We start from the raw sequence: 26,920 nt of genomic DNA, 5'->3' as shown, positions 1-26,920 counted from the left end.
TTTTCACTGAAAATTATGATTCCATTAAAGTTCAACCAAAAACCACCCAAAAATCATTTACTCTTCCTCATGTCACTCCGTCAACTTAATATGAGTTTCTTTTTTATGCTGAATGCAAAAGAAGATTTTTTGAAGAACATGGGTAACCAAACAGTGGACGGTAGCCATTGACTTCTATAGTATATTTCCATAAACACTCTGAAGTTAGTGCATTTATTATAAAATGTAAATAAGAATTCATTTTCATTTATTTTGTAATTAACATGCAATCGCATGTCCGAAAACATTACATTCAGTTCATACTGTCAGAAGTATTCATGTCTCTTCTTCACAAGGGAATGCGTCTTAACATCTCAACAGACTGAATAACAAGTTGTAATCTAAACATGGGCTTCTGTCTGATATCGTCGTGCTGTGCTTATTCAACTTTTTCTTACAGAAGGACCAAAACACACACTCAAACATCAGTTATCGTACCTCGCATTTTTCACATTCCCTGCTAATTATCTTATCATTTACTGCCAAGATAGCTGGCAGTGATGCTAACGGTGCAGTGACGCGGCCAGTAAGCCGGTCCATGAATCTGAGTCAGGTCAGAGTCATTAGCACTTCTGCAGGAGTGCTGGAGGGAGATGTCTGCTCTCTGCCGATGCTTCGGGAAGCATATGTTGTGTGAAGCTACATCAGATTTGAGTGATTAGAAGCCCCTCCTCTGCACTGAGACCCAGTCGCTTCCATCTGCTTAGAGGAACCAGCTAACTGCCTCCACTAAATGAGTCCTTCCTCCCCGAGTCACCACACTAATTATGGCAGAGGAGATAGATTGGCTCTCTGTTAGGTGCATCAGAAATATCTCATTATTTGCTTATTAATGTGTGTGTCATTTGCATGGTGTTAGCATGGCAAACAGCCTCTAGAAACCTTGTGATAAATGTGTTTTGTGTTGTTGTGCATCGCTGGATCATATAATATCTTTTTGCCGCGAACCTGAATAAGAGAAAGCATGAAAGTTGCTTTCGAAAAGAAAATTGCAAGCAAATGCAGCAAAATCTGCAAGCAATTACAAGTATTTGAATAGCATTTAGAGAGGGCTGAGATAGCTTTTATTTTTCAAGAGAGAAAGAAAATCACGTGTGATTTTGCTATTGTGCTGCATGCCACACTGAGAATATATGACTAACTAGAAAAGAAACGGCTCACTTGTCTGTGTCAAGAAACAACTTTCTTGACACAGATTTGCCTGGAAGTTTAAAATACTTTGAAGATTCGTTTGAAGTTGGAAGGTCTGTCGTTTGAATACTTGAGCGGGCTGAAAAGAGACTTGAAATCTGAAGGTTGTTTAGGCCCTTGGACAGTTTGAAGACAGATTTCAGGTTTGATGTGGCAATCTGAAGAAAAAATCCTCTAAAGCAACAGAAAGCAGTGAAGTGAAGCAGTTTGGCAAAAAAACAAAACAAAAAACACAACAGACCATGTTGTCAAACTTGAATGTAGTTCTGTATTTATGTCAAACATGGATCACTTGGGATCCTTCTGGAAGCATATATAAACCTATATTCAGGAAAACAGAAACAGAAAAACATTTGTGTATTTGATGTATTTTTTTTATTTAAACACACACACACACAAACACAATCGCATGCATGCACGCAGACACATACAGTTAATAATTTTACTAAAAATGATTAATTCATTTGGATAAAAAAAGACTCTGTAACCTATATTGACTAATGAATTAATTTCGTAAAACAGAAATTACAGTGTCTGACTACTACATATGAATTTGTACTTACTTCAAAACAATTAAAAATGGATGTACTACATCCACCATGCTTTCACTACCATGACCTACCTCGTGGGATAGTAAAGTGTCCAATGAAAGTGTACTGTTTTTCAGATACTATGAATTTGGACATACCATTGGCATACCATTTTTCGCATATTAGAGAAGTATCTGATTTCAGGCTCAATTCTATTCTTGTAACAATTTCAAAATGTACAATAATTCAGAAAATCATTAAATATTTAAGCTTTCCTGCCATGAAACATATTTACAGATAGCTATTAATTTAATTTAATTTAATTTAATTTAATTTAATTTAATTTAATTTAATTTAATTTAATTTAATTTAATTTAATAATTTTTTTACTTATGATTTATAAGTTCAACATCCTTCCAGACTTCCAGAAGTTACTTACAGTGGTTACAATGTCTGAAGTTGACTAGCAAAATAAAATTGTGTTTTACTTTGTGTAACTTAACACACTGTGAAGCCGCTTTAAATGGGATTGATGAGTAACTTCCATTAGTACAGTATTTAATTCATTACCCCATGGTTATTTATGATGTAAAATAGTTATATAAGTGTGTGTATATAAATATATATGAAAGGCTAAAATGACTCTGGCACTGCCATCCTCCTCTAGTTTGAGGTCACCTTGTTCACAGTCTTCCTCTCACTCAGTTTGTTGTCCTGTTTATTTCTGACGCAATGAGACGGCCAACAGTCGTCTCCCGGAGGCTTAAACAGACCTATACAAAGACAGGCCGTCTCCACAGATCCCAGCGATGGCGTCTGTGAGAAGCGGCTCCTTGGCGGGCTTCTGACCGCCACGGCAACCCGTACACGATGACCCGTGCTGCAGATGATGCGCATTTGAATCTAGGGGGATTGGTGATGTGGCGGGGTGGGCGCAAGGGTTAGAGGCCAGGGGACACCACAGGGCTCTGTGCGCCACTGATAAGAGTTTGTTTGTCTTCCTGTGGATGGTTAGACCTCAGTCTGCAGCCGAGGAAACGCTGGGACAATAGGTGTGCAGAGCAGCCTGTGACCTCCCTCTCTCTCGCTCTTCCTCTCCTTGTCTCTCCCCCCGTCTCCACTTCACCGTTTCTCTTCCGGCCTCGCCTACAAAACACTGGTCTTAAGTAGCCAGACCTTCAGACTGACGGCTGAAGATCTGGAGTCCATGGCAGCTTTCATTGGCCAAGGCCCGCCCATGAGGCCGTTTGACTGACATGTCAAACAACCAATCACAGTTTGTTTCATTCAGCATCACGTTCGGGGTGTGGAAATTTGATGTTGCTTGACAGTCCTCATAATGCTACGGTTCTCTCTATTGGTTGTGCATCTTTTTCTTCCAAACTTTTTTCTTTAACTCAACTTTCTGTCAACATGCTTGGATACAGCACTCTGTGAACAGCCAGCTTCTTTGGCAATGAATGTTTGTGGCTTACCCACCTTGTGAAGGGTGTCTTGATGTCAGTGATTGTCTTTTGGACAACTGTCAGATCAGCAGTCTTCCCCATGATTGTGTAGCCTACTGAACCAAACAGAGAGACCATTTTGAAGGCGGAGGAAACCTTTGCAGGTGTTTTGAGTTGATTAGCTGATTGGCATGTCACTATATTCTGATTTGTTGAGATTTGTTTCTGTTTCTGAATGAACTGTTTGACTGACAAATGAACAAGAGATCGCCTCTCATTCACACATGCGGTTTGTTTAGCTCCAGATCTGCCTAAAATTTGTTCATTTTTAGAAAAACTATGAGCTCTGTTTGTTGTCTGAGTATATAAACTGCAAACTGCTTGAGTCTGCTGAGGAAACCAATCAAGAGTGAAACACACTTCCTGTAGATCTATTTTTGTACTGGAAATGCCAGTGAAGGTGTTTCCACAAAATCCTTAGCATATTTTCTGTTTCACCGTAACCTTAACCGAACTCAAGCCGCTATCACACATAACAGTGCTTCTTTGTTCGCGTCACTCCAGCTTCTCAGACGGACCTCCCAGACAGTCCTTCCAGTTTTTTATTATGTTCTTACTGTTAAAAGAGTTTTTCAGAAGACCGAAACTGGCTGCAAGTTAAAGAGGATTCTGGCGCCTTTGACCTGTCAAAGGACACAGAGCCGGACATGAGAGTTTCCAGGAAGCCAGTTCATCACTCTTTCTTAAAAACATCAGCTTTATCTGAGATGCTCTTGCAATGACTCAATGCTTTAGTACAATGTCTGCTGTTTTTATGACCTTTAAAAACAAGAAATTGTTATGTGAGTAATAGTTGACGCACAGACTTGGGCAAGATCAGCTTTAAAATTCCGATCAGTCATCGATTTTGTTGCTCTGTGATTTGGAGGTGAAGCATGTCATTTATTTGCCATGAGCAGCAGTAAATGGAATTGTAAAGTAGTGTTCTCAAATCTCCCCCAAAATTTCCAACTTCTCAAATGAGAGGAATACTGTATATGACTAGACGAAATCAATCCCACTGAAGTACATTTGAAATCGGCCATCATAAAGTTACTAATAGCAAGTCTTCTCATTTATTTTCAAGATCTAACAAACAAATGCAATACACTTCCTTCCCTATTAACAGTAAGAAATGAATACTGTGATAAATAATGATATTTTATGATAAAGAATGATGATACTGTTCTATTATTTTTGTCCATATGGCCCAGTACCTGCATTGTATCCTGTGGCCAGCAATTTCCCATCTTCACCTGATTTGAGGAAATAAATGATTGTTGTTTCTCAGTATGATGGTGGTCTTCACTGATGTCTGGACAAGCATCCTGACAGATACTTTGATTGATTTGAAGCATTTTCCCAAAAATGGAAAATGTGAAGCCTTCATTGGAAACTAATGAGAATGTTTGAGGACTGCGTGACCTTATAATACTAGAAATGAAACTCATCTGTTGGTGCCTTACTGCTGCGTGTGTTTCTCAGTCTGAAGCAATTCCTCTGTGAGTCGCTCTGATTTTCACCCAGTCGGCTGAGACACGCTTGTGTTTTTAAGGCCCAGGGGTCAAAATATTAAATGAAGACTCTCTCGCACATACAACGGCAGTGAAAATAACAAACGAGCTGCCGTGAAAGCACTGTGATGGATGGCAGGGCATTATTTGAGTCTTGGCTAAGAGTAATTGGCCCGATTGAATGTCCGCAGACTTAGACATTTGGTTGCATGGGAAAGAGCCATAGATGAAACGAGATAAATCTGCGGCTTATAGCTCATTTAACACAGAAACGCTTAGTGAAACCTTTGGCATTTCCGGGTCATCTCTGTGGCTCAGCGTTTCCGTCCCATGAGTCTGATGTAAGGCTGCTGGGAGAAATTATTCATCTGCTGCTCATCATAATGAATGTCAGCACTGGCGTCTCTCTGACATCCCATCAGAACAATATAATGAAGATGTATGAAGAGAAATGTAGCTAAAAGCTAGTATTCTTTGATAAGCATGTGGTTTTATATGGCATAGATTAAAGGGATAGTTCACCCAAAAATGTAGTGCTGTCAACATTTACCCACCCACATGCGTTCCAAACTTGAGCACAAAATAAGATATTTTGATGAAGAATGATGAGCAATCAGTTGACGGCCGCCATTGACTTCCATAGTATGAGATAAAAGTGCTATCAATGTGTCAAATCAACTGTATGCAGTTAGCAGGTTCATGTGTTTGTTTCAAATATGTTTAGATAGTTTTACTGAAAATCAAGACAAATATGCTCATTAAGAATATGCAGTGTATTTACAGCGTTTCTCCATTCAAACTGTGCTTACTTGCTTGATAAGCCTCGACTTGCTAAGACAAAGCCTGGACTGCCATCACCCTCAGCTTGACGTCTAATCATGGCATTTCCTGTTGTCCTTACAGCTGTCGTAGCTTCCTGTATTTCCTCCCACTCTGTCTGTCCTTTGTGAACGAGCTGAAAGTGTCTGCAGTGTTTTGTTTACCTGGAGCACTAGATACAGATTAGGGCTGTGCGATATGGACAAAAAAAACCTTTCACAATTTTTTGAGAAATTTTGCGATTTCGATTTTAATCACGATTTTGTCATAAATGCATTCAGTATAAATTTTAAACATATTTTCAAAAGAAAACCGATGAGAGCTTTATCAAAAAGTTGCAACATGTCTCTAGAACAGACTTAAGTCAAAATAATCACTAAGTAAAGATGTCAAACATAATCTAGACATATTGCAAAAAATTATAAAAATAAAATAAAATAAAACCCGTGTTCAGGGATGTTTTTTTTTTTTTTTTGCCATGCATTGGTCATAAAGCTCACTGTAGCGGTGCCTCAGGTGTTATATGTTTTGCCCAATATATTTATTGCCCAAGGTTCACACGTACTATGTCTGCAGTACGTATACAGGAAGTTACGTGTACGCGATTCAGAAGCAGCAATGAGAGCACATTATTGTAATGCGAAAGCACATTAAAATAATGCACGAGCACAAATCTATCCACTCGCACACAGATTTCCTTTGCTCTGTTAACAAAACCAGATGCGCGTGCTCAGATCATAGACTATAAGGCTCAGATATACGCTGCCTTACAACGTGTCTCCTCTCGCTCAACCGGGGTCCTGTGCACTCACAACTCTCTCTGTGCTCATGTGCAAGATATTAAATCTTTTCGCACCTTTCTATTTATAACCTTTTCTGTTCTCATCTTTTACCGCGTGCAGTGTTCTGTTCCATTAACATGGGCTCTAAAAAAAAAGGCTACGCATCTCAGACAGAGTGTGTGAATCTGGTGTTAGGCATATGCCCAGTCTGCTCTGTTCTCACGCACCACTTATGTGCGCTGCATCCTGATTGGTTCAGATAACATACTGCGGGAGGTCGGGGCTGCGGAAAATTTAGAAATCGCGCACAATCAAATCGCGATTTTATTTCGATTTCGATTAATACAGATATACACTACTGTTCAAATGTTTGGGATGTTTTAAATTGTTTAGCTTACCAGTGGTGCACTTATTTGACAAAAAATACATTACAAATTTTGAAATATTATTATAATTTAAAAATGGCTGTTTTCAATGTGGATATATTTTTAAATGTAATTTATTGCTGTGATCAAAGCTGCATTTTCAGCATCATCACTCAAGTGTCACATGGTCCTTCAGAAATCATTCTAATGCGCTCATTTGCTGCTGAAGAAACATTTCTAATTACAGTATTACCTTAAATCTACGTGAACTTTTATCTCAATATTTTATGCATTAGAGTACAACAGTAATCATTTACTGGAGTCCTTAGGTGGAATCTGAATCAAAATCTTCAGATTCACCTCATTTGTCATCCATCCATCAAATGGTGAAAGCCATGACTTCAATAGAGCAAGACCATAGCCAAGTTTCAACATCCTACTGTGTGTCTGGTTTACAGCCCATGATATTAGTGCTGATTTGAAATCATGAGATGGCTCTGATGCTTCAGTACTCTCTGCTTCTAACATGACCCCGATTGGGCCTGATTCAGTTCTGCTGCTCAGGAAGTGACACCTGACCTGTAGCTTCCAGAGGAAGGAGGTGCTTTATTCTGGACATGATTTATGAGCTGCTGGCAGGATATTATTATTCTCCAGGGCTGCAGATGAAGAACATAAATGATTTTAATAAATCACTGGTTTTATTCTTTACTCTCTAGATTCCAGTGCGATCTGTGAGCTGGAGAGTGTTCCCGGAAACCGCAATGATTGGATCGTCCTGCAGGAAATGTCTCTGGGATGCTGTACGGATTTCACCAGCCAGGACGGGAAAGAAGTCCACATCCTCAAGCTGCTATCCTCACCTGTAAGTCAGCTTGAGCAGTGTCGTGCAGCTTCATCAATTTGTGCTTTGGTTCTATGAATCTATGAAATGTTTAATTATTATTATTATTATTATTTCCTTATTATATATATATATATATATATATATATATATATATATATATATATATATATATATATATATATATATATATATACATTTAAGAATAAGAATGTATTAAAAGTTTAACTACATTTTAATTACATTTTAGAACCCCCCCCCCCCCCCCCCCCAAAAAAAAAAAAAAAAACTACAACAACAACAACAACAAAAACTAAATAGTTTTTCCCCATTACATTTTTTTTCTGGATTGCTTAAGAGTGTGTTTTTACTTCAAAAGTTAATTTAAATTGTAGCAAAATGCTACATATCGTTTTTATAATATGATAATACGTTTTTAGGTCTTAAGAATTATTCAATGCAAATCCAGTGTTTTCAATAACTTTTTATAATTCTGTTTTAATGGTTTATTTAAATTTGAATGATTTAAACTTTAGAGATTTAATAGTTTATTAATTTTTATATGAATAGGACCTTATGAAATGTCTTATTTAAAAAAAAAAAAAAAAAAAATGTTTCTGGATTTATGTTTTAATACAAATTATGATTAAATGAAGGCATAAAACATAAGCTATTCAATTGAACTTTTAAAATGTAATAAAATAAATTAAACAATTTATTTTATTTTTTTGGTAACCAAAGTGCTGTACAAAAGAAGGTAACTTTAAAAAATAAAACAAAAGTCATATTGGGACTATTTTTTTCAAATTATTTATATATTTATAATAATTTTTTAGAAGTACAATAACAATACAATTATAACAATATAACAATATTCTGTAAAATAATAATATGTTTCTTTAAAAAAAATTTTATTCATGTTAAACCACATTTTTCTGGTGAAGATCTTTACGTAATATACTGTTAAGTCATCATTTAATCTTAGCTTGCGTAAGTCTACCAGCACAATGAGTAGCAGATGACTTTCACTCCGGGATTTTTCCATGTTACAGTCATTCCATCTGATTTGACCAGAAACACGTCAGTTGGCTCGAGGTCAGTTTGGTTTCTCCACATCTTGTTGAGAAAGACCAACACAGACCATTAGTGATGATGCAACACTGTCCCGTCCCGGCCAAAGCAGAGCGGGTTTGTGCATCAGCGTCAGGTTTTTTGTGCTTGTTTACTCTCTAAAGGCACTCATGTCGATTAGATGATTAATTATCAGCATCTGGCAGCTTGAGAGCTTCACAGCGTAAGGATGCTGAGAGTGATTTTAGGATGATTACACTGGAGATGTGGATGTTTCTTCATCTGTGCTGGATGAGTGAATGAATCACAGGCCGTGAAAGCTGTGAAAATGTCCTGTCCTTTTACTTCAGAGGGGAATTCAACATGATGTGTTTTCACATGGTTTGCAGGAGAAAGACAAACATCTCTTCTGTTTGGCAGTGCTGATTGGAGATGCAGCTATAGACTCATTTGGGTCCATTATTTTTTCTCTAGAGGATTTTAGCAGAAAGCTGGTTCAGATCACAGGGAAATTGTGTGACGCTTTTGTGTTTTCATTGATGAAAGCAGCCAATTTTATAAAATAAATTGCTTGGTTCAAACATGCTGCATTACAAACCAACTTATAATGGATCTGCAAACCAGCAAAAGCTAAAACTGACTGAAACTGTTTTATGAGTTAAAGTAGCCCAAACTGTATGTATATATATATATATATATATATCTATAGATTTTTCTATATCTATAGATTTATAAACTTTTGACCAATACTGTTGGAGCAGTTTATATAATATATATATATATATATATATATATATATATATATATATATATAAACTGCTCCAACAGTATTGGTCAAAAATTTGGATTTCATTTAACATGTAATCACATAGAGAACAGCTATTTTAAAATTGTAATAATATTTCACCCTTTTTTTTTTTTTTTACTGTATTTATGATTAAAAATGTAACCTTGGTAAACAGAAGAGACTTCTTTCACAAACATTTAAAAATCAGAATGTTTCCAAACTATTTACAAGTATGTTGGTATAGAAACCATTTTCACTCAGAAAAAAAAGACAAAGAAACGAAGTAACACTGAAAAACTGTGAAACTTAAAGTTTTTATTGTAATTTTATTGTAAAACACACTCCAATATTCTTTAAATAAATAAATTCCTTCCTTTAAAAAAGCGCAATTTATAACTTTGTCAATTTAAGTATTAAAGAACATGTTAGTAAATGTTTTGTCCTGCTTCAAAGAAGTACGCTTATTGAATAACCAGATTTCAAAATAATAGAAGTATTTTTGAAATTAGATATAAAGATGTACTTAAGTCATGTTTGGTTCAGCTAATTGCATTTAGTAAATAAACTATAATACATTTTTATTTAATTGCAATACATTTTTATTTAATTGTCTGAAAAGATTTAACTCAGTTCACACTTAAGTATATTCTTTTCAAGTTTATTATTTCCAGCTTTTTCACAAGCACATATCATCTTCTCTTTCCGCCCGGTTCCTCTCTGGTTCGCTTCTTACAGGCAGATGTGTTTCATCAAAATAAACACAGTTTAATGTCCAAAATGTGTCTCTACTGACATCATGGTCTTCAGTTTATAGGCCAACAATCATTTACTCTCTCCATAATGTTCTTTTAAACCCAAATGAGTTAGTAGATTGTGACAGAATTGTCCTTTTTGTATCCCATTAACTACTAACCCTTTAAAGCACACACACACACACACACACACTGAAACAGGGGGTGGAGCTTCAGGCTTCATTGATGTCACTGTCTGGCAGCGCTCCAGTCACGCTGGCCGAGAGCCGAGTCTGGGATCCTGGAGCCGACCCGGGTCGAGAGCAGAGCCGAAGAATAACGGGAAGCTGTTATGCATCAGCAAAGCCCTGAAAAAAGTGCTCTTGAGAAAAAAAATGAGCAAAAGGAAAACAATTGTATCTTGAAAGCACAGGAACAAAAATAGCAGGGGCGAGTGATCAGGCACCACGGTGGACATTGTTTGACCCAAACGGAGTGAGGTGGACAGCGATGGATTATGGGAGGTCTGCGTTTCTGTAAACACCATTGAGGATTGCTGCAAATTATTAACATGACTGGATTGTTTCCTTTAGCACGCAGTTTCCATATTAAATATAGAAGTTTGCGTCAGCAGATCCCAACATGAGACACGGAAATCAAAATAAAGCCGTTTGCAGTGAAAATGCACCTCACAACCAAGATTCACAATCATGATTTATATGTGAGTCACACAGAGCACCAATTAACCATTATTAGAAATAGACATTACACCATTCAAAGGTTTTATTGAATGGTGCAATGTGTTTGTTTACAAAGTTTGTTCATTTTCAATAGGGTCCAGTAGTTTTGTCACGGTACCAAAATTTCAGTATTCAGTACCGATACCAGTGAAAATCCACGGTTCTCTGTACCAATTTTGGTACCAAAGCAAAACACAAAAATATGCTAATTACACACTTTTAATCACTAAAATAAAACCAATCCCATACTTTATACTTATTTATATTTATATTTATACAATTTACAATTGTTTAAAGTGTGTCTACAAGTAATATAATTATGAAAAACAGAAAACAAGTTTCATCCAAATTTAATTTGTCTTTAAATTAATGAAATTTAAACACATTTTCTTTTTGGTAAATAAAGGGCATTTTCTACTAAAATTAAAACATGGAAGAAATATTGTGTGATTTATGTATTTAAAAAATAAAGCTTTATTAATTTTTTCAACAGTAGTAGCAGTATCACATACATTTGAATAAATAATAGTAATATTTCTAGCACAATGCCTTTATGTAAAAATTAACTTTTATTTTGCAACCCTCTACGCCAGTGGCTAGTAAAATTTTGAGTTTACGCGCCAGACCATTTTACACACACACACACAAACACATGATTCCAATCAGCTTATCTTTGTAAAATAGCACAGCTTCTTAGATATTAGCTTCTAAATTAGTCAGTCAAGCATTATACTATGTTATTAAGCACTATTTAATGATAGAACTTTAGTGATTAGAACTAAAACTTGATAACCATGAATGCATATTTGTCATCTTAATTGAACTTAAGACTGGTGGTGATGCTTAAGATATTTTGATCATTGAGAGTTTCTGTAAAAAACAAACAAACAAAAAAAATAGTAATAGATCATATTAATTATTATTAAAAGATAATACTAATACTAATTCTACTACCATACCAACAATATACAATACACTATGGATTGATGAGCTGCTGGGTTCATGAATATTAATCATGTGGTCTGCGTTCGGTAGGGATGTAATAGATGAGCGCCAGCCAATGAAATTGCCATTTTCACATTAGCTCCGCATGAGAAATGTTTCCTTATTAAAATTATTTCTGAAGGATCATGTGACACTGAAGTCTGGAGTAATGATGCTGAAAATTCAGCTTTGATCATGGCAATTTAACATATTAACAGTAATTTTAAATTGTTTCAAATTTCACAATTTGTACTATTTTTACTATATTTTTGAGCATGCAAATGCAGTCTTGGTGAGAGAAGAAACTAGTTTATGCATTTGTATTTAATATACATTTATACTGAGAAAACCTTTTTTTTTTTTTTCAACTTTTTCACAGACCACCTATCGTCTAGTGAAATCTGTCTAGGAGCTATTAAGAGTTATGGAGATCATAATTGGTAATCATACGGGCATTTACCCAGACAAAGTGTGATTCTCACTCCTCTTCTGAAAGCCTACAGACGCTCACACACACTGGTCTCTGATCAGCAGAGGAAATGAAAGACGCCTCTAACAGCCATTCTTTTGTATTTGCTCCTTTGTGCTCGTGGATGTCTGACAACTCTCCTCCAGTGAGACTAATTAATGTTTGTCAATCTCACACTCACTGATGATGTTTCGCAGACTCACTCCAAATACAGTAGATAAAACCTGGCTAGGAAAAACCGGGATCTTCTGGGAGCATTTGGACAGAAATCTTGTGTTAAACTAAAGCGATCACTGCTTGCTTTATTCTGAAGAGACTTTAAAGAATTACACACATTTGTAATATTTAACATATTCCACAAAAGTGTTAATTCCCAAACAATTTGTTGAGTTTTTGTATTAATACGCTATAAAATCCTGGTTTAAAAAAGGCCAGCTGTTCTTGCCAGAATAGAACGATATGGCAGCAATATTTTAAGTTTTACAGATCAAACTTAAATTGAAATTAAAACCTTTTTTTTATTATTATTAACTGATGTAATACACCAACCTACCGAATCAATAAAATGCATTTTTTACCTTTATAATATAATAACAATAATAAAAAGAAAAAAGATTGTAGTTAGAAAGACATATGATGAACATTAGTAATGCATTTCTTTACAAAACATTTGCGCTCTCTTACAAAACAATTCCGTTTTTTTTTTACTTTTAAGTTTCTTTAAGTTACTTTTAAGTTTCAGGACGAAACCAAAGTAAAAATACATAAGAGACCACAAACAGAACATAACCATTAACATTTAATTCTAAAAGTAATGCATTAAAAATATTGTGTTGTTGCATAAAAAGTAACTTATTGCATTACTTAGTTACTTTTTATATAAAGTATTCCATTTGTTACGTTTACGTTTCGTTTTGTCGTCTGCACTGGGTTGTTTATTGCTGCTTATATATATATATATATAAAAAAAAAAAAATTCCAACAATTGTATTTTTGGCAACTGTTAAGGCCCTTTCACACAAAAAGTGAAAGTAATAAGCTTACATGTGAAATGTGAAAGAAATGTACCTAGAATTACTTATTTGAAAAAGCAACTCAGATATTTTGTTTAAAAGTAACACATTCATGTAGTAGTTACTTTGAAAAGTTATCTGATTATGTAACTTGCACTACTTGTAATGTTTTACCCCCAACATTGACCATTACACATATATATCTCTTATATCAGTTTGGTACCAACATGGCATTTCACCCACACACACACACAGAGTTTGTCCTTCATTACCCACCTGCTGTCGCCTCCCTAACGGTGGCCACCGTATTTAACAGCGTGTGTCGAGTCGAGCACAGCGGAGAGTGTGTGTTGAACATAAAACACCACTGGACTGACTGCCGAGAGCCTTGATTAGCTCAGCGGTGGGGCGGTGTGGTGCCGAGCTCTTTCTGAACCTCTGCGACCAGCAGGGGGTAAATCCTTGTGGAAACCCTGCAGACAAACGTGGCACGCCAGTGACTTATCGATTGAATAAAAGCCATGAAGAAACAATGTGTGTCTGTGCTTCGCTCTGGGTGGCTGCTTCAAGCAGAGCACTGAGATGCTGAAAGTCCAGATGACAGGCAGGTCAACATATTATGATCTGAAAGCTTGACTTTTAGTTGCCCATCCGTCTTAATTATGCTTTGAGACAAGTGGGGTCTCTCTGAAATATTAGACGATCAATAGAATCCAGCATGAGCCTCCTATAAACAATTGCGGTTGTCACAGGAATACACAGTTATTTTTCTTTTATGATTAGTTTTGTTGGTCTCTTTTCTTATATATATATATATATATATATATATATATATATATATATATATATTAGGGGTGTAACGATACGCGTATTCGTATTGAACCGTTCGGTACGACGCTTTCGGTTCGGTACGCGGTACGCATTATGTATACCGAACGGTTCGTTGGAGTAATTAATTATATTTGAAAAAAAAAAAAAAAAAAGAGAGAGAGAGAGAGAAATATAATGATATGCGTTCAACAAGGTAGCCCAATAACCCAAACAATGTAACAGGCAACGCCCCTGACACTCCCGAAGAAGAAAAAAACACCATCTTATATGTTTATGTTAGGCTACTCAGCAGGCGCTCGCTCACTCAGTACGCGCTGAAGGCTCGTTGCAAAATAGCCAATGCGTTTAACAGACTAGAAATGAGAAGATCCTCCAATAACCAACAGGTCTGGTGTTTGGGTGCACTTTGGATTCCCTTTAAGCTATAATGGTGATGGCAAGAGAGTGGTGGATAAAAAAACAACGGTATGTCGCATCTGCAACATGACAGGGTACACCAGCGGGAATACAAAAAAAAAAAAAAAAAAAAAAAAACACCAGCGGGAATATCTGGGATACACACACAGAGTTTGTCCTTCATTACCCACCTGCTGTCGCCTCCCTAACGGTGGCCACCGTATTTAACAGCGTGTGTCGAGTCGAGCACAGCGGAGAGTGTGTGTTGAACATAAAACACCACTGGACTGACTGCCGAGAGCCTTGATTAGCTCAGCGGTGGGGCGGTGTGGTGCCGAGCTCTTTCTGAACCTCTGCGACCAGCAGGGGGTAAATCCTTGTGGAAACCCTGCAGACAAACGTGGCACGCCAGTGACTTATCGATTGAATAAAAGCCATGAAGAAACAATGTGTGTCTGTGCTTCGCTCTGGGTGGCTGCTTCAAGCAGAGCACTGAGATGCTGAAAGTCCAGATGACAGGCAGGTCAACATATTATGATCTGAAAGCTTGACTTTTAGTTGCCCATCCGTCTTAATTATGCTTTGAGACAAGTGGGGTCTCTCTGAAATATTAGACGATCAATAGAATCCAGCATGAGCCTCCTATAAACAATTGCGGTTGTCACAGGAATACACAGTTATTTTTCTTTTATGATTAGTTTTGTTGGTCTCTTTTCTTATATATATATATATATATATATATATATATATATATATATATTAGGGGTGTAACGATACGCGTATTCGTATTGAACCGTTCGGTACGACGCTTTCGGTTCGGTACGCGGTACGCATTATGTATACCGAACGGTTCGTTGGAGTAATTAATTATATTTGAAAAAAAAAAAAAAAAAAAGAGAGAGAGAGAGAGAAATATAATGATATGCGTTCAACAAGGTAGCCCAATAACCCAAACAATGTAACAGGCAACGCCCCTGACACTCCCGAAGAAGAAAAAAACACCATCTTATATGTTTATGTTAGGCTACTCAGCAGGCGCTCGCTCACTCAGTACGCGCTGAAGGCTCGTTGCAAAATAGCCAATGCGTTTAACAGACTAGAAATGAGAAGATCCTCCAATAACCAACAGGTCTGGTGTTTGGGTGCACTTTGGATTCCCTTTAAGCTATAATGGTGATGGCAAGAGAGTGGTGGATAAAAAAACAACGGTATGTCGCATCTGCAACATGACAGGGTACACCAGCGGGAATACAAAAAAAAAAAAAAAAAAAAAAAAACACCAGCGGGAATATCTGGGATATATGCGTCAGTACTATCTGGGAAAAGACGAAAAAAAGGAGAAACATGCACGCAGCAAACTATCCCTGCAGCATTTAGACACTATAGCTTACAGGGAATCCAACCCAAACACCAGACCTGTTGGTTATTTTAGGATCTTATATTTCTGGTCTGTTAAATGCATTCGACATTTTGCAACGAGCCTTCAGCGCGTGCTGAGTGAGCGAGCGCCTTAGGGGCCGTTCACATATCGTGCCTAAAAACGCATGGAAAACGCTAAGCGCGTCTTTCTCCTCCTTTCCAAAGCGCTTGGGCAGAAGCGCTCATGAGGCGTCTGTCTTTGCTAAGCAACAATGACGTGCTCTCTCCATGAGACGCGGAAATTTCAGCGAAGGATAAATGGATTTGCAGCTCTAAAAATCGCTTGCAGTAGCTCTGCTACTAAATTTATTTCAAAATTGCAATCCATATACAACTATGATCAGCTGATCCTTCATCTTGGCTGAGCTCTCAACGTTGTTACGGGAAAGGATGAAGCTGATTGGTTGGTTCTTGTCACATGACCCGCGGTGCGCTTGCGGCATTCTGAAAAGTTGAGATGTTTTTACATTTTGCTGTATCTAAAACGTATCGAACCGAACCGAACCGAACCGAACCGTGACATCAGTGTATTGTATCGAACCGAACCGTGAATTTTGTGAACCGTTACACCCCTAATATATATATATATATAATATATATGTTTTTTTTTTTTTTGCAAAACATCTGAAATCTCTTGCAACAAATATGTTCATTCACAAAACATTTCTGTTCTCTCAGAGAAGTATTGTTTTTTTGTGTGTGCAAATTGTGTTCTCTTTCTAAACTATTGCATTCATTCACAAAATATTTGTGCTCCCTCAGAGAAGTATTTTTTTTTCACAAAACATTTGTTCTCTTGCATAAGGATGGCATTTGCAAAACATTTGCATTCGTTCAAGAATTTTTTACTTTTTTTAATGCATATTTTAATGCATTTGCATTGCATTACTTTATATTTAATGCATACAGATAGCATTCAGGCACTCAGTTGTTTTTAACACATCTTAATGCATTCATTCAACCCATCAAATACTTGACAAATACACATAAAACTTCCAAAAACCTTACTCAGTAAAGTAAGGAAATAAAAAAGAATTGCCACACTAACAATAGAGTAATAATTGCCCATGCACCATTAAATTGGATGTGGACCACTGAAAAGTCATTTTCAAATCAATATCCAGGATGTTCATTGATTATGGTCTCTGTTTGTGTTCTGAATGAAATACTAGCAACCTGCTTACTGCATGCAAACATACCTTTCAATGGTAGTATGTTGCGTCAGTGTAAAATGAGCTCATTATGTTGCATCGTTTTATTCAGACAGTGACGTCCGGTTATCATCTCACAAATAAGCAGGTTCTTTGGCATTTTTCAGAATGACTCGTATGCTGTTCTGAGCCAGCCTAGGTTTGATTGCAGGTCATTTTTGTTGACCAGTCTCTTGTGTTTCAGGTCAGTGGCCTCTTGGAAGTGATTTTGTACATTGCATCATATTTTGCTGCAGGGTTTAGCTGTAGTTAGCCCATCTATTCCTGTGCTCTTGAATCGCCAGAGCTTGACTCTCTCATCATGCTCCACTGGACTAACTCCACTAAGGATGGTCCTCAGCACTCAGAGTGTTTGGTCTGCACCACAAACCTGACATGTTGTACTTGGGGTTTAGTGTGGGTCTTATCAATCCTCTTCTGTTGGGTCTCATGTGGTCACTGTGTCCAGCTTGCTGTTGGGAAACTCCGACTGAAAAATGTGTCAGATTTATGAAGTGCGAGTGTGTGTGTGCTGCTGATGTCTCACACAGTTTCTCAATCTCTGTCACCGAGGACTGCAGGTCTTGTTGAGGTCTTGTACTGTGGATCTTGTTGAATGGAGCTGAAGTTCTGGGCATAATTTTCTACGTTTCAGATTGTTCTTAAATGTATAATTACACTGTATCAAGGACACAAAATAAAGTATAACTCACATTCATTTAATTGCAATTAACATGCAATTAAGTGTCCAAAAGTATTGCATTCAGTATGCCCTTAAGATAGTCTTAAAAAGTTTGATGTCTGTGATAATCACTCCTTTAAAAAGTATACTAAAGTGTACTTATTTTTATGGCTGATTCAGCTGGAGTGTTCTTTCTCCCCAACAGAGGCTTTTCTTGTGCTGCCCTTTCAAACAGGTCAGATTTATGAAGCGTATATATTATTGATACACAGTTTCTCCATCTCTGTCAGGACACTGGAGCTCTTTAACACTGCCGTAGGTTTCATGGTGAGGACTCTCAGTTGCTCTTAGCTTTGGAGCAGTTCTGGGCAAATTCACAGTATTTCTCAAACTCTGCACTTGGAGGAAGACTTGGACAGTTTCCTTTATATTTGAAATGCTTCTTGGTGTTATGCACAGATGGTGTTTATTATTGCACGTTCTCTGAACACACGTTGATGCTAATCTACTAATGATGGTAAAGAAGGTGGTCCAAAGCAGCAAGGTCATTTCGAGCATTGCTGTTCTTCTCTGTAAACGACTTTTAGAAATGTCTGGCTTGTTTTAACTTTGACGTTTTAGATTAACTTGCCTGCTCTGGGGAGCAGTTACTGTAGTAGTTCTCACTTACTCAGACTTCGATCCAGCTCTGCTCTGGTCTAATGATGGATACTGAAGGATACAGGTGGGAATGTAGACGTTGTGTGAGATTACGAGTGGATTTGCTCCTAGTACGAGCTTGTCTGGGTTTGGCTCGTCCCTCTGATTTACTCCAGATGCAAGCTATTTCTCTGGATTCATACAGTAGTTGCTCTGAAAACCCCAGGACACAGATTTCAACATCTAAGTGTTGCTCAATTCAAAGTATATTGTTTCGAGGATGCATTAATATAATCTGATTGATCAAAGGTTTGCTGTAATTCTTGTTGGACAGCATGTCTATGTAGCGTGTACATGCATTAAAGGAATAATATTCACCCAAAAATGAAAATGTGCTGAACATGCCTCACCCTCGGACCATCCAAGATGAATTTGTTTCTTCTTCATCAGATTTGGAGAAATTTTGCATTCCATCATTTACTCTCCAATGGACCCTCTGCAGTGAATGGGTGCCGTCAGAATGAGAGTGCAAACAGCTGATAAAGAAATCACAATAACCACATTTCTCCAAATCAGAAACAAACTCATCTACATCTTGGATGACCTGAGGGTTAGCAGATTTTCATTTTTCTAAAGATTTTTTGCCTCAGACCTTCACTGAATTGGAAAATTGCCACAGCACTGAAAAAAATGATATGATATTGATTAAAACTACATTACATTGGTTACGTGTTCCAAGTCATTACCTTTTCATTCTAATTCATTTTTTTCTAATTATAACATACATTTTCTATCCTGTTTGCCAATTTAAAGAGTATTCTCAATCCAGTCCTGAATGACGTACCAGCTACAGGGTACAAAATAATAAAAACACGTTATTGTTACAACATTTTTTTTTATATATGCATATATTATTTCAAACGTGTCCAACACATAAAGAAAGTATTGCTGCATTTTTCTTCTCCTAGAAACATTGTTTATGTGTCATTAATACCATGCAATATATATTTTTATCATGATTTTGTTAGTAGTGTGCATTATTATCATCAGTTGATTATCATCTCTAAGCCCTCTATTAAACTTTTTTCCAACATTTTTGTGCTTTGAGGAGATGAACACTGTTTTTGTCACACAGCATAATGAATAATAACATTTAAAAATCATTGAAAAAACAGCTCAATATTATTCTGATACTCAAAGTAAACTGCAAATGCTGATATGTGTGTGAACAAAAATAAGATGAAATTCTAATGCTTCTAAAAGTTTTGATCATTTGCAAGCCTTAGAAATTCATTTGTGACACTGAACCACAGAACCAGTCTTAAGTGTCAATTTTTGAGATTTCTACATCATCTGAAAGCTGAATAAGTAAGCTTTCCATTGATGTATGGTTTATTAGGATTGGACAATATTTGAAGATCTAGTATCTTAGGGTGCAAAAAAAAAAATCTAAATACTGAGAAAATTGCTTTTTAAATTGTTCAAATGAATACAAAATATCTTCATGGAACGTAATCCTAATATCATAATGATTTTTGGCATAAAAGAAAAAGCTATAATTTTGACCCATACAATGTTTTTTTTGGTTATTGCTAAAAATATACCCAAGCAACTTAAGACTGGTTTGGTGCTCCAGGGTCACATTTATCAAATATAATACAGTAGCTAGGGTTAAAATTTACAGGTCTAAGTCTTAATGTGCATTTCAACTTAATATTAATAGAATATTGGGGATGTGTGTGATTTGTGCACAATTTTAGTTGAGTTGTAAACTGTGTTAGGGCAGTAAAGCAGGAAGCATGAGGTAAAGCACAGGCATGACCAGCAGCTGGACTTCCACACCACACTCCAGCGCGTCTGTATGTCTGCAAAACAACAGTGGCACTGCCAGACCAGCACAAATGTTTAGGGTGCGTGATTTCTGCGCTTCCTAATCACAGGAAAAGTGCCTGTGGGAATTTCTGCCTTTTGGATCAGATTGTCTCATTTACTCCAGCTATATACTGCTTTACTTCAGCAGATCTCAAACCCACCGCTCTGCGCATTCTCTTGTTTGTTGTTTGTCCATCCAGAAGTCATCCTTACAGTGCTATAGTGTTGTGAGTTTGTTGCTAGGGCATTAATAGTGGGTTGCTAATGTGTATGAAAATTTATGTATAATGTATACATTTATTGTTTATGAGTATGTACAATATATTTATGTAAATGTATTTTTAATAAAGCAGGGGCGAAAGTACCATTTTTCAGAAAAACATAATTTCAAAAGATAATGTTGTAGACAGAGATATATTTCTGCTGTGGTCAGTAACTCATAAGCGTGGTCTAACAATACCAGGTGGTATTTTGTAGAAATGTAGAAAGGCTTCAGTATAATTTCACTTTGAACATAAGTTGCACATTGTTACTTTCGACCCCATCGGTTGGGACGAAAGTAGCACACAGGTGGATCAAAAGTAACACAAAAATATAAGCTAGATTTTTTTCTGTTACTCTTATTTTTATTAAGTATACCTGACTATGACCTTGTTAATATGTAACTGCAAACATATTCTGTCTTTTATTTTTGCAAAAAAATTTTTTGGTATAATATGACATAAACATTTTAATAAATGATGCAAGACACAGAAATTCACAGAATAGCATGTACCGGAACAAAATAAATACTTCTTGTCACTGTAGCGGGACAAAAGTAACAATTGTTACTTTTGTCCCGACAGAAACTCCTGACGTTTAAACTTGATTTACTAAATAACATTGATAATGCAAACTTTAGGATGTGTTAAAGCACTAAATAACCTGTAGATTGATCATTAATATGACACATGAAACAAAAAAAAACAACACAACTAATTAAAAAAAAAATGACCGCTTCAATAATTTACTTTTTGTCCTCAAAAACAGTTTTACGGACCTAACTGCGGGAAATGATGAGGAAAACACGTGATATTTCTCAGCTCCGTCAAGGATTAAATGCTGAATATAACGTCATAGTTGGGAATGCAAATGCAGTAATAGGCTCTGAGAAAATTGGTTTGTTACTTTTGTCCCACGTTACTTTCGACCCCGCTCTCCCCTACCTGTTAAACTTTGAATACACACAGACTCATGGGGACCCGTGTCACAGTGGGGACCTTTAACAATTAAACAAGCTTATAAATCATAGGGAATGTTTCATGAATACAAAATGTTTTTGAAATTTGAAAAATGCAGAAAAAGATTACTTGAAGGGTTAGGGTTAGGTGTAGGGTGATAATGCCTGTGGAATGCAACCACAAGGATAGCAAACCAGCACGTGTGTTTGTGTGTGTAGAAACCACATTTCAGCAACAACAACAAAAATTTTTTTTAGTCAATATATTGTTTGTCTGTGCATCAGCACTACATTTTTATTTATTTATTTTAATTATGAAGAGTTAATTTGCAAAAAACAGATAACTCAATTTTTAACAGTTTAAATCATGTTTTTTCATTGTGCATTCCGATTAATCTCAGTCAAACTGAAGTTGGGTTATCTTGATTGGGTTAAAAAGTAACTAAAGAATCCAGCTAACTAACACAATAAAACAATAAAATGTGACAACATAATAAAAAACATGATAAAAAATGAAGTCATCTGGTTTTGCTAATTTTGCAAGCTCTCCATATATTAATTGTTACTTGTTTTTATGAATGTAATTTTTTTTTACCATTTTGTGGAATACACACACACACAAAGTCACACACTATATAAACACTAACTACATTTCAGCAAGAACAAAAATTGTTATATGATGACAACTCTCAGAAGATTTTAGCATGGTAATGGATATGACAGTGTTAAAATATTTGGTCTTGGCGGAATAGATCTGCTGCACTGCTGCTGCTGTTGGTTATTGCTGTAGTTGTAGATTATTGCTGCTGCTGCAAGTAAGGAACTTGTTGCTGCCAATACATATGCTGATACAGCGCTTTGAGTATTTAAGACATACTGCTGCACAAATATATAAAATAACCTGTAGCAGATCTATACAGGTGGAGCTGGGGAAGGTGGCTAAAGTGCTAGAGTGGATGCTAACCAGCCATTTAAATCTAAAGCAGCAAGCTCATTGGCTGCATATGCAACATGAACCAATCAGCTTGTGCCAAGTGGCTTAATGCTGTGAATATCGTCAGTTACGTTAAGAACCCATTAGTCTGTGCCATTTAGACTTGAATTTTAATTTTTTCACTGCCATAAATTTTATGTTTAATCATTATATATTTAAAACTATAAACATATATATATGATATTTTTCATTTATATTGTGAAGATATACTGTGCTGTGTACAACAGAAAGACTATTGGCAATTGATAATAAAATGTTTTGTCAGAAAGAATATTTTTTGTAACATGGTTTCAAACATTAAATTAAAAACTTCCATTCATGTATTTTCACAGGGAGAAGAGATAATTTCACAACTCTTCTTAACTGAAGCAAACCCATCGGTGGTGATCATCACCTCCAGAAGCAAACTAAACATCATGCTACTTGGCAATACCGAAGTGAACATCTACGTAAGTATCAATGCATTTAGTGTTTTCATTTGTAAATCCCGTCAGACAAAGGTGTAGTGGTAAAAAAAGAGGTGGGTAAACTATAAATTCTGGGTGACCACATCGTGGTCATGGTAAGGTGGGCCACTGCCTACCGGTGTATGTGTATCCTGATGACATCGCTATAGGCTATCATTTGATATTACTACCAAGGGTATCACTGGTTTTCCCTCATATAGGTCACACAATCACTATTCAATTCATACATTAATCTAAGTTCTTGTTAAAGACACTCAAGAAAGAATAATAAGGTTGAAATCTATAAAGTTTACTTAATGACAAAACAGAGAAAACAATTAAAAAAAAAAGAGGAATAGAGAGGGAGGCTTATATCGAGGGGTTCCAATGCAATGCACTTGTACCGAATGATTAGGGATCTGGGATTATTTTCATAGTCGATTAATCTGTGAAATATTTTCTCAATTAAACAGTTAGTTGTTTGGTCTATAATATGTCAGAAAAATGTGGATCAGTGTTTCCCCAAAAGCCCAGGAATGGTCCTCAAATGTCTCGTTTTGTCCACAACTCAAAGATATTCAGTTTACTTTCACAGAGGAGAGAAGACACTAGAACATATTCACATTTAACAAGCTGGAATCAAGTATTTTTTTTTTTACTTTTGTCTTTCATATATTTTATCAATGACACAGACTTCATTGCAGAAGGACATCCTTTTGGTCACGTGGTTCACGTGAGATGATTGACAGCTTTACAAACTCATGATATTGCACTGATGTCATAGCTTGACGCGAATCAATAAGAGGAGAGTAATCGTTAGCTCTGTTAGCTGTTTGAGCTCTTCAGATCGCATAAATCAATGTAAAATGAATAGAAATGTTATTCTGTATGACGAAATGTTTTACAAACATGTCATAAAATTATTATCTCTTCAAATGTGAGCACCATTGGACTATAGCCCAGGCGGATCGTGGATATTGTATGTATACGAACACAAATAAACTGGAGATGAGATGAATGGCTTCTGTATGAGTGATGATTTCTATTCAAAATAACGAACGTTATTATTATTATTATTATTAATTGCCGGATATCCATTTTTGAATCTTGATGCAGACTGTTGCTTGTCGTTCATTTTGAACGAATCTTTAATATGACTCAGGACTATCGAGTTGTCTCAGAGAGTGTTTCGTTCATTTTGTGTTGACCGCACATGCGCATTACACAACATATGGGTTCTGAACAGGTGGCAAGGAAGTCGACCGGAAGATGAAGTCGGCCGCGAGCTGACATCTTGTAGCAGAACTTCACTTGCGTTAGCATCCCATTGACTTTGCATTCATTTTGGCGTAACTTTGACAGCGAATAACTTTACTGTACATCTGAGGCGTTTAAAGACTCCATTTGTCCATTATTTATTTCTAAAGATACACAACAATGTAAAAAGGGGTCCATTACCTTCTATGTTACATTATGGCCCCGTAGAAACAGTTTTTGTAAAAATAGGCTAACGATTGTGTCATAACCACTCGACTCTCTGTCGCACAGTAGAGAAATTACCGTACAGACAGGAGGAGAAGCTCGCAGGCAATTAACTTAATATGGCGCACTGGCGTTACATTTTAAAATACTATACAAAATAATTAATCAGAATACTTACTCCTGCTCACTCAGGCCAAAGAACTCCCCCCTCAAGCTCGCCGGCTCTGCAAGATTAACGATGGCAGTTTGCACGCATAGCCACTTAGAAGATTTACATCTGTCAGACAGGTTGCTGACGTCATCAAGCTTAGTTTGAGTCTGCGCGTCAGAAACGGAAGTGCTAAAAAACGCTAAAAATGGGCTTCACTTGTCTCAATTGAGTTCCAATGGGGTCGCTGTGTCAATTTCTTTTACTGTCTATGGTTCTGAATCGACAGGTGAGGTCCGAGTCTTTTATTCTTCCTGTCAGTCCCATAGAGACGGGAAGAGAAAAGATTAGTTCATTTTGCTGAACGAGACTCAAAGATCCGAGTCAGTAAAATGATCCGAACTTCCTACTACTACTGGCAACACTGCAAGCAATTGGTCAACACTGACAAGTTCCAGCGCAATATGAAAGACTTCGTCTTTAACAACAAACAACCTATGAAACTAATAATGAACAATATGAAACGAAAACGACATAAGCTTCATTTAAAATGTCATAGGAACTGTAGGCTATTTAGAGGCTTATAAACTCAATTTAGAGGTGAATAAACGCACTTTGGAGGTGGGTAAACGATATTTCCGAATTTTGGGAGGTGTGTAAACGGCGTTTAGGTGCGTTTAGCCTCCACTACATCCCTGCCGCCAGAGTTTGCTAAAAATAACACATGTTGCACATGCAAAGGATTCATTCAGATCTACATTTGTTGATGAGCTGCCAGCAAAATGCCTCTTGCATCCACATCTTTATATTTAACAGTGGAACAAATGGTGTGTCGCATGGGAGCCGTTGGCAGGTGTCTGACAATAAAAGCAGCTACAGCTGCACACTTTCAGCTCTGTTTTGAGAGGCAATTAACCTTGTTTGTTTAGCCCATGTCCCCATGAGAATTTGCAAACAGACTTAACTAGTGTCGAATATGGATGTGCCAGAGCTCTTGAAACAAAACAGCCCAGTATGACACAAGCAGTGCTGCTCCATGATTTGTTTTCTTCAATTTGTTCTTTCCACCGCTGAACCTGGTTAACCTTTATTAGATTGCTGTGGAACAATGCGCATTGGAATTGCAGTGCAAACTGAAAGGGAGCTTTCTGTTTCCTTGCAAGGAGGGAAAATTCAGCTCCGCCTCAATCCAGTACATGAGATATAAAAAATGCAGTGTGTTATGATGGGAGATTCCGATGGCCTGGAGAAGACATGCAATGTCTTGAGTTTGGAGAAACAGCACGTGTTGTTCTTATTCTTATCAATAGATGTGGGCAGGCCAGGCAGAAAAACACTCCCGACCATTTCCAACAACAGCCTGAATCCATCACAACCTATTCACTCGGCATCTGAAACAACTCGACAGAGAACAAAGTCTGCCTTTTGGAGTAGATTGTACTATTTACATTCATAGAATATCAACACTGCTTTTAAATGTTTAATTAAAGGGATAGTTCACCCAAAAAAGAAAATTCTGTCATTAGTAAAAATCGTCATTGGCGAGTATATGTAACAGTGTCAGTCGCCAGTTGGCGGGTAAAACTTGTACAAATTATAACATTGCAATATTTTGAGAACAACAGCCAGTTTTAAAGAGATTCACTGTTGCTGATGTAATCAAATAAAATAATCTTTTCTATACTTTACTAGAGCGAATCAAATAATAGCATACAAATTTCCTGATCAGTTTAGAGCAGTGTGATGGCTAGCTTGTCCCTCAACATGGTTCTAATAACTTTTACCTGAGAAGGTATTGCTGCTTTATTAACTTTTCCATTCTTTATTCTTCATAACCTGGCACTGTGTCTACACCGCCCGCGACCGGCTGCGACGCGACAAAAAAATAGCACCCACTAAAATCAGTTATGCTGTCTACACTGGATGCGGCGCTGCATGACATGACATGACAAATCCCTGACAGTACACTGCTGCTGTGTTATTGTTATGACATACTGACAACAAGTTCACAAATGATTTTTAATGGGGTTTTTTGTCGCGTTCAGTGTAAGAATGTGATGACACATACCTAAGGTTACACCGGAACGGAAACATAATGAGCAAACATCAGAACGTCATGACAGTTTTCTGTGTTTTAGTGAGAGATTATGGTGTTTCACAAGAGAAACTGGATGTATTTGATACTAATTATTTTTTCTATTGATTTGTGGGTAAAGTGTGACCTCATGGTCTATTCTGG

At 36.8% G+C, this 26,920-nt stretch overlaps 1 protein-coding gene across 6 annotated transcripts in view; it reads left to right on the top strand.

Annotated features, from left to right (window-relative positions):
- The window catches only part of LOC113068063 (endoglin-like), a 48,179-nt gene that overhangs the window by 5,770 nt on the left and 15,489 nt on the right, over positions 1-26,920 (top strand). For all 6 annotated transcript variants that reach the window (XR_003279477.1, XR_003279478.1, XR_003279479.1 and 3 more), the window contains exons 3-4: positions 7,444-7,589; positions 22,938-23,054. Coding sequence is in view for 3 of the 6 variants with exons in the window: in XM_026240638.1 (XP_026096423.1) it covers positions 7,444-7,589; positions 22,938-23,054 (263 nt within the window). In the remaining 3 variants the exon portion in view is untranslated. The remainder of the gene's footprint in view (positions 1-7,443; positions 7,590-22,937; positions 23,055-26,920) is intronic.

Source organism: Carassius auratus, linkage group LG30F (assembly GCF_003368295.1).
Source record: "Carassius auratus strain Wakin linkage group LG30F, ASM336829v1, whole genome shotgun sequence".
NCBI classification, from domain to species: domain Eukaryota; kingdom Metazoa; phylum Chordata; class Actinopteri; order Cypriniformes; family Cyprinidae; genus Carassius; species Carassius auratus.
This window is presented reverse-complemented; position numbering and strand designations above follow the sequence as displayed.